Source organism: Carex rostrata, chromosome 12 (genome assembly GCF_964058835.1).
Source record: "Carex rostrata chromosome 12, lpCarRost1.2, whole genome shotgun sequence".
Classification (NCBI taxonomy): domain Eukaryota; kingdom Viridiplantae; phylum Streptophyta; class Magnoliopsida; order Poales; family Cyperaceae; genus Carex; species Carex rostrata.
Genome location: NC_135929.1, coordinates 4,368,977 through 4,385,082, shown reverse-complemented (window position 1 = coordinate 4,385,082; position 16,106 = coordinate 4,368,977). Strand labels below are relative to the sequence as shown.

Genomic DNA, 16,106 nt, shown 5'->3' with positions numbered 1-16,106 from the left:
CAATTGAATCAATTGACATGATCATACTTAGTGAATTTGGGATTTTTTTTAAAATAAATAAATAAATCTAGATCAAAGTAGTTATTTTCTACCTAACTTAAAAAATTAGTAATTTTTTAAAAAATTGTAAAATTTAGTTTGCAAGTACATTTGAAAATAGAGATTGACTGTTCGAAGTTTAGAAACAAAAATATTTACTATTCGAAATTTACTATTTTTACATATAAAAATTTATTTAAAGCGTACATTTTCGGTCAAAATTACAAAATAATACTTTCAACAATCAGATATAATATTATTAAATATTTAACAATAAATATTATAATTATTCATTTAAAATTGAAATTGATTAAAATTTCATGTTGATTCGAACTGTCATAGACACCGCAATAAGAGTGAGTGTCCTCTTAGATACCTGGAATTGAGTCCGCATCATCTGCATTAACTCAAAAGAGTATTTTTAATTCATATCGACCGTCCGATTATAAACGGAGTCCATCCGGCTCTAGTCTAAAACATATGCGGTCTTCAATGTTAGTACAGATCTAATTTGCATGGATATTAAAGCTGATCGAACGGTTGCATTAACTCAAAATATTCATTTTTGAGTTAACGCAGAGGATACGAATTCCCTCGAATTTGGATCATTTTTTTTTTAAATTTTTTTTTAAAAATGAATCTCAAAAACAGACCCTTATATCAAAATAGACGAATTCCAATCTCAGTGAACCAAGTGCGGTACTGTAGATAATTCAATACCTTTTTAAAATCCGTGCTAGATTAAAGCGGACTGACTCAGATCTCATTCTACAGTGTACACGGTCAGAGTCAGATATTGCAACTGGATCTGAATAGTGAATACCCACAAGGCCACAACAGTTACCTGCTTTGATTGCCGAGTACTCTCTACAGGGGGGACAATATAATGGACAAAATCTTGAAATCTATCACAGTGTACTAATTCCACTGCGTTGTTGTACCAGCATGGCAGCATCCAATCACAAGCCTAGCCATCGAGTTAAAATGGGTCCCCGTTGGCTTCAAATCAGGATTTCAAATCAAGACCGGTTTAGTCCTTCCGACGTTACAACCGATGGCGGTCACCGGTCGTACATCCTCCTAACTATAATTTTATGTGTCAAAAATGTAATTGTACACGCTGTAGTGAGTCAATCACACCAGAGACTAGGAGTGGATTTTTTTTTTAAAATAGAATTACATTGAAATAATTTAATAGAACAAGTCCAGACTGTTGGAATTTTCGAAAACTAGCCTCCACAGATCCCTAGGATCGGTGGAGCAAAAAAAACACATCCTACACCGATCCCTAGGATCAGTGCAGCCCATTTATCACTCCACCGTTCTCTTGCCGCAGAATGTCACAGAAAATCAGAAAATCAAAACAAAATAGCCCTCCACCGATCCTGTGGATCGGTGTAGTTTTTTTTTTTTTTTTTTTTTAACAGAAATTTCTAATTTTTTTTTGTATTAAAATATTAGAAATGTTGAATATATTTCTTTGAAAATAGATGAAATACAATATAATTTGATTTATTAGAAAGACTGCAACAAATAACCCGGATCAATATTTTTCAGGCCGGATTTTTCGCGGCTGTAAGAAAAATTAATATATTTCTTTATGTGTTATTGAAAAAAAATAAAAATGCTTAGATTTTGAGTTATTGATCCCGGTTCAAAAGTCACTTCTAAGTAATCTAGAAAATATTGTCATCCATCTAGTACATTTAATTAATAAAAAGTTGTATCTATTTTTGAAAAAAAAACAAAAACTTTAATTTATTTAATGATTGTTTTTCAAAAAAGAATTCTCAAAATAGATACAACTTTTTATTAATTAAATGTACTGGATGGATCACAATATTTTTTAGATTACCTAGAAGTGACTTTTGAACCGGGATCAATAACTCAGAATCTAAGCATTTTTATTTTTTTCCAATAACACAAAGAAATATATTAATTTTTCTTACAGCCGCGAAAAATCCGGCCTGAAAAATATTGATCCGGGTTATTTGTTGCAGTCTTTCTAATAAATCAAATTATATTGTATTCCATCTATTTTCAAAGAAATATATTCAACATTTCTAATATTTTAATACAAAAAAAAAATTAGAAATTTCTGTTAAAAAAAAAAAAAACTACACCGATCCACAGGATCGGTGGAGGGCTATTTTGTTTTGATTTTCTGATTTTCTGTGACATTCTGCGGCAAGAGAATGGTGGAGTGATAAATGGGCTGCACTGATCCTAGGGATCGGTGTAGGATGTGTTTTTTTTGCTCCACCGATCCTAGGGATCGGTGGAGGCTAGTTTTCGAAAATTCCAACAGTCTGGGCTTGTTCTATTAAATTATTTCCATGTAATTCTATTTTAAAAAAAAATCCTAGGAGTGAGTAAATTGTTCGTAACTCGTGAGCCGCTCATAACTCGCTCATTAAAAATTCGCTTAAACTCGTTCATTAACAACTCACTTATTTACTTAATGAGCGAGTATGAGTAAGACCGAAGTCGCTCATAACTCACTCATAACTCACTCATTAAAAATTTGCCACATTTAATTTCTGCCATATTCAATCTCAAATAAATTCCTGCAGCACTAAATTTATGTGGCATTAAATCAATAAACTAAAGTTATGCAACATTAAATCAATAAATTAAGTTATGCAATGTTAAATCAATGAACGAAAGTTATGTAGCATTAAATCAATGAGCGAGTTAGGGTATTACATCCGAGGTTATCAGGTTGGAGTCCACTGGAGAATGTAATATGTTGATTCTATTTTTGTTAATTTTTGTTGAATTTTTATTTTATTTTATTTAAGTGAATTATGACAATTTGTTAAATTTTGTACTCATAACTCGTGAGCTGCTCATAACTCGCTTCTTAAAAACTCGCTCAATTAGTAACTCGCTTAAACTCGCTCATTTACTTAATGAGCCGAGTACGAGCATACCCTAACTCGCTCATTAATCAACCCCACCAGAGACTGAGTGAGAATGTATATTAATAACTGGGTGACATAAAAACTTGTCTTTAATTTAGTAACAGAGATGTATAGTTTCTATATGAAACATCAAACTCACAAAATAAAGAGCTCATCTATATTGATACATAGCGTGACTTGATCCTTAATCTATATTTCAAAAAAAAAATAATAGTAACCTGGTGACATTTTTGTACGAAAGAATGGGGCATCCATGGTGACGCTTAGTCGAAGCCATCTGATTCGCTTTAAAATATGTGCATGCAAAATTGTTTTTATTTTCTTTAAATTTAGATCTAGGCCGTATTTGATTTATATCAATACTATATACTAATATTATATAATAGAATTTAATTTGTATCATTATTGTAATTTATAGGTAGTTACAATCACACTATAAATTTTTAATGCACAAATCCAAAGTATATGATAATATAGTATGTTGATATAAGCATAAATCCAAAGTATATGATAATATAGTATGTTGATATAAATTATGTTGCTTAATGCACGAAAAATCAATCAAATGTTCATAAAATGAACTTCATTGAGTTTGATCGAAATATTTATGATTTCTACTAATTTGTCATTAATATTTGACTAGCTAATGAGAGATATTTTACATTTAGAAGACTACAACTCAGCTCCATCTATTTTTTTCACAATACCCATAGAATCGAATATATAATGCTTCATATATTTAATCAGGCGGTTCTAATGCCTCGTCGGCTCGGGGCATAAGCTAAACAAAAGCTTAAATTTCAAATAATTCTATGACATTATAGATTAGATAATTTTATGGAAAAAAAACACCTGTTGAACGGTCCCCAACCTCAGTGGAGATTTTTTATTTCTATAAAAAATATTTAAAAAGAAGTGGGAGAAATAGAAAAAAGTATATGAAATTCTTCATGAGTAGAAAGATTGGTAGTGGAGAAATCGATTAAATTTTTTTTTCTCTATTAAAATATAAAACATTTAAAAAAAAATAGATAGTCTTAAAAAAGTTTCATATTTCAATAAAGAAAACAAAAAACAAAAAAATAAAACTGAGTTAGAATCAGTGTCTTCTCCGATTCTAATATTGAATTTTTTTTTTAATCAGTTTCTTCTCTATTAATTTTTTTAAAAATCACAGGTATTATTTTTAATATTTTTTTGTAGACAAAAAAATTCTCCATTCAATGTACCGCTTTTCTCGCGCTGCAACTGTAGGTGTCCGTTCAGTTAACAGAGCCCAATTTCCTCTACCTCACTTATATATACATTCATGTAACGAGTTGAAAGCATTGATATCTAAACCATCCAAATTGATCCGACAGTCCCAATGCAACTATGCCACCATAACTTTTTATGCTGTCTTTGACTAATAAAGATTTTGTAGATACGGTGTGTTTCTATGGTGGGTAAGCATTTTCTATTATGAGAAATCCAATGTCAAATTGTTTTTACAATAAACCAGATTTCTCTTCTTAAATTAATATATTCAATTCAACGCCTCGGGATATATTTTACTAATGTATCATCTCAAATTCTCAACCACATGTAAATAATTAATTATAAGATTTTATTTTGGAATACGATTAAGAGAATAAAAAAAATCAACAACAATTTATTTCTATTAATTTTGTCATCTGTTGATATCAAATAAAAGTGAAAACGGTTTAATTTTCTGCCGAAATTTTTATTTATGAAAAAAATAAATAAACCAAAACACCTCAAATTATGATAATTAAAAAAAAATACGAGGGCCTCCAAATCAATATAAAGCTTTATTCTTGGAAGTTGCAGATTGATTTGGAAGCTCCTCAAAAACCTACAATAACAACAACAACAACAACCAAGTCTTTAGTCCCAAATAAGTTGGGATAGACTAGAAATGAAACCCAATCACAATCATAAAATAAAGATAAGTAGTAATAAAATAAAAATAAAAATAATAAAATAAAAATAAAAATAATAAAATAAAAGCGAAAGTAAAAGTAACAGTGATAGTAATAATACTAATACTATATTAACTATATTTTACCCCGAAATTTTTAAATATACCATCATCCCAAAAAAGATAAACCCAAACACCCCGGTTTTGAAAATTTTTGAATTTTGACATGACCGCATCGCCTAGATGCGGCCACTTTTCTGCGGGCCGCATCTAGGGGCAGCGGCCCATTTTTTTTTTTTTTTTTGCTTTTTTCTCATGTGACTTTGAACTGAAAACAGGGTGGCCGCTCCCTCGGGATGCGGCCCTGGCCGCATCGCCTAGAAGCGGCCCGAAATAAGGTGGCCCCTCCCTCGGGATGCGGCCGTGTCAAAATTCAAAATTTTTCAAAAAAAGGGTGTTTGGGTTTATCTTTTTTTGAACCATGGTATATTTAAAAATTTCGGTATTTTACCTAAACTATCAATCGTAGTGGTCAAAGTCCTAAGCTTATATTCTCGACTTCAAATTTCTAATCCTACGATCTAAGACCTATAATACACTGGTATTTTTTGAGAAAAGCCCCTAAAAACCTAAATATATTTAATATTACAATGCATTTTTGTGTTTTTCGGGAGCCGCCAAACTAATATGTGGCCCCTCCAAAAATGGGGCCGCAGATTAGCTTAGCGGCCCTAGTATTTTTCAAAATCCCCTTAAACATGATTTTTTTTAATATGGTATAAATAAAAAAATTTAGAATTTCCTGGGTGCAGCGATGTATAATATGCGTCTAATTCCCATTAATTAATTTCAAGTGCCATGGTTATCTTTTGATAATTTAATACTACGCAACATAATACGTAGTTATACGAGTTACATACAATTAGAACCGTTAGATCTTTATCAAATGGTAACTTTTAAATAAACTTAAATTATAAAATAAAAAAAATTTAAATATAACTAGTTATATTTGAACATAACATGTTTGGTCACGACATATTAAACATAGCGTGATCGTTCACGTACCATAACCAATCCTCGAAATTTTAATCACAGCATATCACATAAAAAATTAACTTTAATCACGATACAAGACCAATATACATCCTGTTAATCACGGCATAACACTTTTTTTTTTCGATCTGCTGCCAGAATGGAACGTATTAACTTCCAAAATTAATGAGTGCAAGATTGATCGCTATTTTTGAATTAAAAAGTAGAAGAACCGTGAAGGATCATGGACTATGAAATTCAACCCGGATCTAATTATCGAAGACGAAATAGACATGAATAAAGTTAAATGTTTCTCATTTGTCGCTTTCTAGCATAACTAAAAGCAAAACCGAGCAGTCGGAGCTCGAAAGCGGCAGAGGTCTCAAGTCTCAACTCGAGAGCGGGAAAAAATAGATAAAGAAAGCGATACCTCAGAAATATTAAATACATTTTTTCCATTTCCATTTCCATTTTCGTCCTTGTCTTTTTTCTTTCTGTGCACTCTTTCGGCGCCTCTACTTCTCAGCCTCAGTACCACCAATGGCTGTTGAAGTAGACCGAGGCTTCTCTATTCGGTGATTAATTACTCTAGATTTGTTCAGTTCTGTTTGGGCCTTTTTCTTTTTCTTTTTTCTCTTTTCATTTTGTTATTTGTAAGAAGTTTTTGTATGCGACAGGGAGCATGTTGCGAAAATACGGAGCATCGACATCGGAAAATGTCGACCATTTGATGGTGAAGCTCTACCACCAATAGATGTACGCAAGTTCCGGTGGTGGTACGACGAGGCGGCGGAGGCACTGGCGGCGGCGCCACCGCTGGTAAGACCAAAGCCGCCGAAGAAGAAAAAGAGGTCGATAGTGGAGCTCTTTGCTATATCGCCTCAGATCACGGCTGTTGGTGGTGAAACCATCGGCTCAGATGACGAAATGGACGGGTTGGCCGATGTACAAACGGGAGAGGAAGAGAGAGTCGAGGAGATTAGTGGTGGCGAGGGCTTGTACTATGCAGATTTGGCGGCGGTGAGTAAAAGAGAAACGAAGGAGAGCACATTTCAGCTGAAGAATTGTAGAGGTGAGAAGAGGAAGAAAATGAAAAATAAGATGGAGAAAAAAAATCTTCAAATCAAAATCTGTGGCGCCCAGAAGGTATATATTTGTTGTTTGTTCCTTGTGAGGTTTAGAAATTTCTTGCATGTATTGTACTATTTTCACTAAAATTAGCAGTTCTAGTTGAAAATGTTGAGTTTGCTATTAGAGACTAAAGTCTCGATTAATAGCAGCGTTAATTACTCGTGTCTGTGGGAACAATTCTTTGTATGTTGTTGTTGAATCCTTGCATTGAGTAGTTAAGTTCTTCCATTTTTTCCATCTATTAAATCAAATCATGCCAGAAGTTTAAACTGTCTTAACTTTCCCATTTTATTGGTGAAGTCTGAAAATTTAAGTTTGGTTCTGAAATTGACATTTTGTATCTTTTATATCCTCTGTTGTACCTCAAAAAAATTAATTAACATAAATTCTTAAGAATAGGAACATCGGAAATCACAATTCTTATGCTGATTCTTCAGAGTTGAGCATCACGCCTTCGATAATATAAATCATATCCATTATTTTCTTGATTTGAGAACGAATAAAGGAGCAAATTGCAAATGATAATGTTTAACAATTTGACACACCAATAGTGAAAAAAAAATGTATAATGCTTTACCTATCATTTGTATATTTACTGCTTACTATTTGTATTTCTCATTGTAATAACTACCATTAGTTATCTCAAGGACCATTTTGTGCTTGCTGGTTAGTAATTTTTTTTACAGTTCAATATTTTACAATTTTTTTGCAACCTTTTCTAATTTACTCAATAAATCAGGAGAAGACACGGAAACCAAAGATTAATTCTTCTCTGAGCATCTCTCAGTTGCTTCAAGAGGTGAAGCGGAAAAAGATGCTGAGGAAATCTCTGAACCTCTCTTTCCAGACTAAGCATAAGAAAAAGAAAAAGAAGAAATTCCCATCATCAATTCTATCAGAGGAGAACGACCTCAAAGTAAGCCCCAAATCAAAAACCAAGAGTTTCCCTGTACAGAGCATTCTCAAGAAGCAGGATAAAACTTCTCCTTTGAAAAAACACGTCACTTTTTCCAGCAAGGATGATATTTTGGGAAGAGAGGATTCTTCTTCCTCTCCAGTTGAGCTCCTTGTAGTTCGAAACACTGGAGGTCCAGTTACTGAGGAACCGGAGTCAGTAAAAGACAGTGATATAGGAGCTGAAGAACCTGGGATCACTACTGTTTTTAATGAACTTGGAAATGAGAAAGAAAAAGAGAACTGCCAAAGACACTGTGTAGACCTAAATAAGATGTTAGATTCCTCGGACACCTGCATTGATATCCATGACGACTCTGCAAGGGAGATGCCGGAATTGATGGTTGAAATTAGGAGAGAGCCCTCAAGTTCATGCTTGATTGACAAGGATCAGGTCTCTCATGCTGATCCTAGTGGCAATTTACCTAGGACTAATATCTGCAATAGAGATATAATTAGTGTAAGCTCTTCTACTGGGTCCAACAAATCCACCTCAGCTGATACTCGTTTGAACACAGATTGTATCTCTAATATGTGCTTTCCGGAAGAGTTTATAGGCCTTCCTCTCAACTCACATGGTGAGCTCGCTATAAACCCTAAATCTAACCTTATTCCTATCTCTAGCGAGGTGTTTAAGAGAAATGAAATGTTATCAGGTCCCTCTGGTGGGGTCTTGTTTCCTGGATCTGTACCTGTACCTGCACCCCGGCCTATCGGGACCGCCAGAACAAACCAAGCAGATGTGATAATTAGACCACTATATTTCAAGGACAAGTTTGGGACAGAGCATTACTATGCGCCACTTATGCCAGTCAGACCGGGTTTTGGATTCATGCAATTACCGGGTTTTGAGAGAATGGAGATCCAAAGTTATGATCCGCTTCTAGACCATACCAGTCTGCCCACAAACATTCACCAAATACAAAAGAACAATGTGGAGCCGACTGTTCGGTTGATGGGTAAGAATGTTTCAGTCGGCAGAAGTAGCAAGGACTCTATGGTATTGAATAACAGAAATGTTTGGATTGATGAAGGAAATGTTACCTTAAATGGAGACGAATTTCACTTCTCTAGAGAGAGAAAGCAAGGTCTGAATTTTTCTGTTCCATCGCGGTTCAACGAACCACGGGGGCAAGTTTACAGCCATGCTGGTATCACCTTTTCAAATGGGTACAGTGCCCAACCTGCACCCAATTTAAATCCAGTTTTGTCCCACTACAATAGTTTTGGATATAAAAAACCAGCCATTAATCAACAGGTTCTGTTAAATTCCACCCATTGTAAGCACAGTCAAAGTCGGAGCATCTCCTTTGCCAGCTCATCGTATCAGGGCGAAGTTCCTCGGTGGATCCAAAACCCGAGAAGTAAAACTCACAAACCCTCTTTCCCATCCTATGTAAATCCTACCAACACAGAGAAGCAGCCTCGTATGGTTCCTGGGAACAGACCTAATTCATCCTCTCCATTTATCTCTTTCCCTGCATATAACCCTGGGAGTAGTAGTTCTCATTCTAACTCGTGCATTTCTATTCCCCCACTTAATTCCACATTGATTCCTCCATATATGACCACTAGAACTAATTTTGCATCAAATAATAATGATAAGGTGCAAACCAAATCTAAGTTTCATCTCCTGAGACCTGGGTATCTTAATCAAAACAACAAAAGACCTTTAGAGAGAGATGACGTGCTTGCGAGACCACCCACAAAAAGACCTTTTCAAAGTGACCTGGGGGTAATTACTAAACCAACAGAACCTGGTACCATTGTAAGAAGTGAAGAAATACTTGATTTTGGCATGAGAGTTGGTAAAGCAGCAGGCACACAAGTAGCAAACACCAAATTGAATGAATTGGGAACTGGCGGTATTTCAGGTCCTGGTTCAGGTTTTGTGGTGAGATCAGGACCCGTCAAGTTAAGTGCTGGAGCCAGGCACGTGCTGACACCAGATCCTAACTTGGATCAAGTGAATCCAAGGCCAATCCACTCCATGATGCCACTGATGGGTGGGGCCAGCTTGAGTCAGAAAAGCACAGAAGAGATATACCGATTTTAGTTGTAGTCTCTTTCTTTGCTGAGGTATGTCATTGGCGCAATGTAACTTTCTTTTTGTACAATATAAATTATGTTGTGTTTTCATTTTGTAATCCAACTTTGAGAACTATATATTCTTTGGATCCTGTTCTGTTTTAAAAATGACATGGTAACTAGTTGAGGTAACCATCTTTTTTAACATTTTGGTTTTGGTTTTAGTGGTAAAACGTACCTTGACCTAGGTTATTAGTTAATCATGTTACCTGTTACTGAATCACAAGTGCCAGTAGCAGTGGAGACTTGGTTTCACAATGTACGATTATTTATGTCTTTACACAAGGTACGATTATTTATGTCTCTGTCCAAGGTATGTTCTTATTACTATTATTGGAGTCATGGCTCCTATTTACTAGACAATAATGTATTTGAGCTAGAAAGTAAATGGTCTAATCGTCAGTGTTCCGAAGCAAATATATTCCATCTGGTACAAATGCAGTGTAAGAAAGGATATTGATGAGGACTATATTTCTGGAACTGAAGGTACAATATCCAATGCATCATCAAAAAGCAAAATGCAGTTACTATGATTGATGAAAGAAAGTTCTGTCCTCTTTGTTAAGCCTCACTTGAGCATCCTCTCCATATATGCTTTATTTGTGCTTAACTGTATCCCTTTTCTTAATAAAAAATAAAAAAAAACAGTGATGTCTGCATAATAAATCATCCATTATTTGGCCAACATGACAATAACTGTTGATATATTCTGCCTATTGTGGAATCATTCTGGTGTTGGCAATTGCATAGCATTTTGTATATTAATAATATCAATCAGAAAGACGTAATCTACAATTACTATAGACTGATAGTCTGAACACCATATAGAAACCCTGAAAACCCATATGTCCTGCTCTTTTGATAATGTAAATCATTATTCCAACACTTAAGGGAAAACTTGATTGTCCCACTCAATAATTTGTTAAAGAAAAGCAACTTAACCAGACCCAACCATATAAAATCCTCATACAAAAATCAAATACATGGAGAAAATGTAATTAAGCTAGAGCTAGACGGCGTATATCAATGGGATAAACATCGGAAGAGGACTGAGCGCTATAAGATCGTTTTCCGATAATAACATTTGCGGCTTCGGATGGGTGAAAAGCATCCCAGAACAAGTATTCATGCCGATTGGTACATGGAGTCTGGAAAGGAAGACAGGTAACTTGACCGTTGTTTCTTCCTACGCCGCAGCACCCTCTGTTTGTCACTCGCAAACCTAAAATTACAAGCCAAATTCGAATAAAAGAAGAAAAATATACATCGATATGATGGGAATCCCTGTTTGATTCAATTCAACAATAGACCAATTCAAGAATAAGAAATATCTTGTGTGTTCTTTCAATATAAGCCTATTGTACATCCTTCAATAACATCCAAATTGCCCTCTTTAACCTAAAAAATGGTTAGTGTAGTTATCTTTTGCAGAATGTCAGGTGTAGTCAGGAATTGCTGACTAAAAACGGTATGAGTTAGTTGCATTTTATATGTATATAAATTATTTTTCTCAGTTTACAAGGGATTGGGTTACAATTGGAGTCTTTAAAAGGGGTACACATCAAACAATTTGTTGATACAAATCTCTGTATTAGAGTAGGTTTATATAAGATTGGAAACAGCATACCATGAGATGCTGGATTTTTCACTATATCAGCGAAAATCCCATAGGCATTAATGTAGGTGAAGTGAGCTCCAGGCAATGTGTTGAATTGATCTACTAGAGATGTTAATTTCTGGTTGAATATTTGAATTGCACTATTGATTCTATCGACACAGGTGACCCCATTCTGGCTGAATTGAGCCAACTCATTCGGGCTACAACCAACCTGGCCAACTCCTATCAATGCCACCTTTCTTGCCCCATAGTTGTACAAGGTCTGAGTTGAAGGATAAATTGCAAAAGAAGTTAGTGAGATAGAGAAAAAGACAGATTTTGTGCTGCTTCATAGTATTAATGTCTCCTGGTAGCCTAAGATAAACCACTATTTTATTACTGTCCTTTGTATGTATATCGGATGGTATAATATTTGGTTATTAAGATGAACCAGAATTTTAGAGCATCAGATCTCTCTGTTGTTTGTTTCTTTGACTTTCATGTTAATATTGTGTTATCTTGTGTTTAATTAGATTTTGACCTATAAGGAATTTCCATTTTTCTAATCACAAACCCTGATTTGCTGAGAATACTGGTTGATGAGCACGTCGGCATACTGCTGAGGGTTGTATTGTCGGCTCGTAGTGTAAACTGTTGGCATGAAATAGTTGTTCAAATAATCGTTGCTTCCCATCCCGACTGAAAAAATGCACTTGCTCAGGTGATTAGCTGCTGATTCTTCGTCCCCCAAGATACTGACAAGTTGTTCCACTGCTGTTTGATAATTTGTCAGCTGCCCTCCAAAGCTTATCCTTCCACCCTGGTAAAGTGCAAAGAAAATTTATCTTAGATTTTAATTTTTTTTTTTAATCAAATTGACAGCCAATTTTTTTTGTTAAGTACAAATTCTTGAGCTCATTGTACACTACCAACTGTTGTCCGGTTTCATCCCTTATGCCGGCTGCAGCTGATGCAAAATTACAACCAGTTAAGAGTTCATCTCCGTTAACACTTGCACAAGGTTGGATATAGTCGTTGAATCCAAGAAGTTTTGCTGAAATTACAGGGCAGGATGGATAACTTAAACAAAGAAAACAAAACAGTAAATTACAGCAAGTATTTATTATCCAGCTTTCTTATTTTCTGCCTAAGTTAGGCTACTTTTTTTTTGTTTTATTTTTTATTGAGTCAAGAAGTGTGAATGTGTCATGGTGTAATTCTTGGTCTCTAGAATTTTTGAATGGTCCAAAATATAACTATTGGCATGAGACCAACCAGAGAGCACCAAGTGTTTCTATTCACATAAATGCAATCCTACAAACTACAAAAGTCCGTCTGTGTTTGTTTGTACGTAGGATCTTAGATCCAGCATTAAATGAGCAGTTTTTATCCGGAGGATAAAACTTTTAAGAAGGAGATTAAAGTAAAATAGTGAAAGCAGTTTTTACAGTAAAGGTATATAGAATACAAAATACATCAGAAATTCAGCAAATGCAAGAAATCTAATAAAGAAAAATTACTTTCCAATATGCATGTCTTAGTAGAAATGTTTGGCTTGCCGTGGCGATTTAGCCAAGTGTTGATCCTGATTTGTGTCAAATTAATATACACATATATATTTTGAAATAAACATGGAGTCAAGTTTTTTCAATTTAAATTTTTACAAGAGAACACCATTCGAATTTCGAATTTTGATACTTTGAACTGTGTCAAATTTATATATGATAGAAATATTTGCCCCACCTTGCTAATTATTCTGACTACGTGGAACATTCTTGTTGATAGATGTGAAGTAAAGACATGCAAATGGTGATTAACATTCTTCTAAGTAATTTTGGTTTAGTATAATTTACTAATTAGTAAAATTAGTAAATAAGATTAAACAGTACTGTAACTGTTTTGTACTAAGAAAAATAGCATAATTGAACCAACATCTTATTTGTAAAAAAAAAAAAAAACAATCTGAATTTATCGTGTAAGAAACCAGTAAAGCTAATAAATGTGTAACAACTCACCGTACGTACATTATTTTCTTATGCGAGTAATTATATATGTGCCTAAATAAATATCCTGTAAACTTGGAATGCAAATATTTAAGTTCTTAACGTGAAGAAAGTAAATTCGATCTGCATGTGGAAAAAAATTAAATGAATGCACGGGAAATTAATTATGCAGTGAATTCATCCATTAAATATGGCGGTGGTATATAGATGTGGTCTCTCCTAATATATTTTTCCTCTAGGCAATATTTTGAAGAAAAAAACTTAGAAAAGAAAATGTTATTCATTAAAACTTGCAAAATGCTCCTACAAAGAACAAAAATTGCCAAAAGTATTGAAAAGTAAACAAGATTTATAAATTTCCATTGCTTACAAATCTTCCTTGCATGTTGAAGCTACAGAGCAATAGGCCTTTATCTGACAAAATTAATGTTCTTCGATACAATAATTAACTACGACTAAGAGAAGATTAAAATGCTTTTTTTCTTTCTTTCTTTCATCTCATTAACAATTAACAAGTAGTTAAACTATAATTATAGATAGATATTAGTGATCTGGTGCTCTCATAGTTAAATTAATAACTCATGTGTGAAAGTGGAACAAGATACGAGATAGAAAGAAAATTATCTCCTTATCCTTTTATTATATTTCGAAGATGTTGAAGATCAATTATACAATTACTGTTATCCCACGCCGCACCATGTTATACACAGTACAGCATTACCCTGATAATTAGAAGAAATTTTTCTAAATGACAGCATCGCACAAATCTTGATGAAGGGCTGCACTGGTGGTGTTGTACCAGTAACATAACTTTTGTGGCACTATATTCCAATAAGTGTTCAAGTTATCATGGTAAAATTGCTCAATTTATGCACTAGCTACTGTAGTATTTAGTTTTTGCTTTTGTTAATTACTTGTTTAACTCAATTATATATTGAATTATCATCGTGTCATCAGTGTATTATTATTTTTAACATTTTTTACGAATTATTTTTTAATGTTCTTAATTGTACAGACAACATAACATTTATACAATGTAATTAAAACATTTAGGAATTATTAATATTTTGGTATATTATTCATTTATTTGGATTATATTTCCAAAGAGGTGTGTTTTAAATGAATTATTCTTGAATCACAAACTTGCCATTACGTACGTAATGAACTAACGAAAATCTATCAGCCACATAAACCTACATACTAAAATCAATGCAGGAAACCCAATTCTCTCAAAACAAATCTTATACACAATCAGCTTTAGAGGTGAAACTCATGCATGATCCCTGAATTAATGCATGAAAAGTTACTAACCATAAAAATTGAAATAAATGCATGAGGTACATTCTTTGATTGATTGTTTAAGATCTTTTTTGCAACCTAGCTAGCTAGTTAGATTCTACAAAACCAATACAACACACTCTGTCAAGATTACTGTTCTTAGAATTCTCTGTGCAACACGAAATTGTGCCTTCCAAGCAAGATCAACAAATTAACTACCATAAATTTTAAAAAGATGAAGAGATCTTGAACTTACAAATGACATCAATGGTAGTCAGACCATTGCTAAACCTGCCAGTGGGTCCATCCGGAAAGTCAATACCGTAAGGCGGATAGTTTGCTCTGGCTAGCGATGCAATGTTATTGTTGTTGCCGTTATCAACTAGTGAGTCGCCAAATATGAAGTAGCACGGTACTTGCGGTGCGGTTAGGGCTAGACCGAACCATGAGCACAGTGCAAAAAAGACTAAGAACCTTAAGCTTTGCATCTCTCTAGGTTTTAAAGAGAAAAGTAAAAGTTGGCGAGTGTAGATATGAGAATAAATATTGTATGGGGAAAGAGATGAGTGTGAATTGGATATCTGAGAATGAAAGGCAGTTTAGGGATTCAAAGGAAGATGCGGTGGGAATATATGTAGGCACCAGAAGGTAAAATAGTGTTTCTAGCCTTTCCGAAAATCATGAAGAAGCTAAAATGAGTGAGGTTACCGGTTACGGTAACATGCATGCATATTACATATCGACTAGTGCTATGAATTAATTATCTCTATCGACTAGTGCTATGAATTAATTATCTCTATTTCTCGTGCTATGAAATTTTGTATTTATTTCTAAAATTCAAATAGTCATCTGATCCATTAAACATGATCTCCATGTTAGAATCTACTTGGAGATCAAATATTTTAAGTTTTTGAATTTTTTTTTTACTATTTATTAGACTGGCAGTAAATTTACTACTTTCGGATGGTTCATTATTTTTAAATCAAGTGATTTTCTATCTATCTAAAATATGGAAATAAAAGTACATAAAATATAAAATATGATCTCCAAATACATTGATGATATCTAATGGTTCGGATCCAAACTTGAAAAATAGAACCTTAAAAAAAACACGGCTAGCTCCATCCGTAACAAGTAAT

General features: G+C 33.9%; 2 protein-coding genes across 2 annotated transcripts; one reads left to right on the top strand and one right to left on the bottom strand.

Moving 5' to 3' along the window:
• The first annotated feature begins 6,368 nt into the window (after positions 1 to 6,368).
• On the top strand, positions 6,369 to 10,221 carry LOC144563227 (uncharacterized). The gene is made up of 3 exons (XM_078312662.1): positions 6,369 to 6,491; positions 6,594 to 7,062; positions 7,787 to 10,221. The coding sequence occupies exons 1-3, from the start codon at positions 6,457 to 6,459 to the stop codon at positions 10,055 to 10,057; spliced, it is 2,775 nt and encodes a 924-aa protein (XP_078168788.1). The 5' UTR covers positions 6,369 to 6,456; the 3' UTR covers positions 10,058 to 10,221.
• Positions 10,222 to 10,916: 695 nt separating this feature from the next.
• On the bottom strand, positions 10,917 to 15,577 carry LOC144563230 (GDSL esterase/lipase At5g45670-like). The gene is made up of 5 exons (XM_078312669.1): positions 15,224 to 15,577; positions 12,616 to 12,740; positions 12,261 to 12,506; positions 11,717 to 11,969; positions 10,917 to 11,311 (listed from the first exon to the last, which is right to left on the bottom strand). The coding sequence occupies exons 1-5, from the start codon at positions 15,453 to 15,455 to the stop codon at positions 11,088 to 11,090; spliced, it is 1,080 nt and encodes a 359-aa protein (XP_078168795.1). The 5' UTR covers positions 15,456 to 15,577; the 3' UTR covers positions 10,917 to 11,087.
• Positions 15,578 to 16,106: the final 529 nt, after the last annotated feature.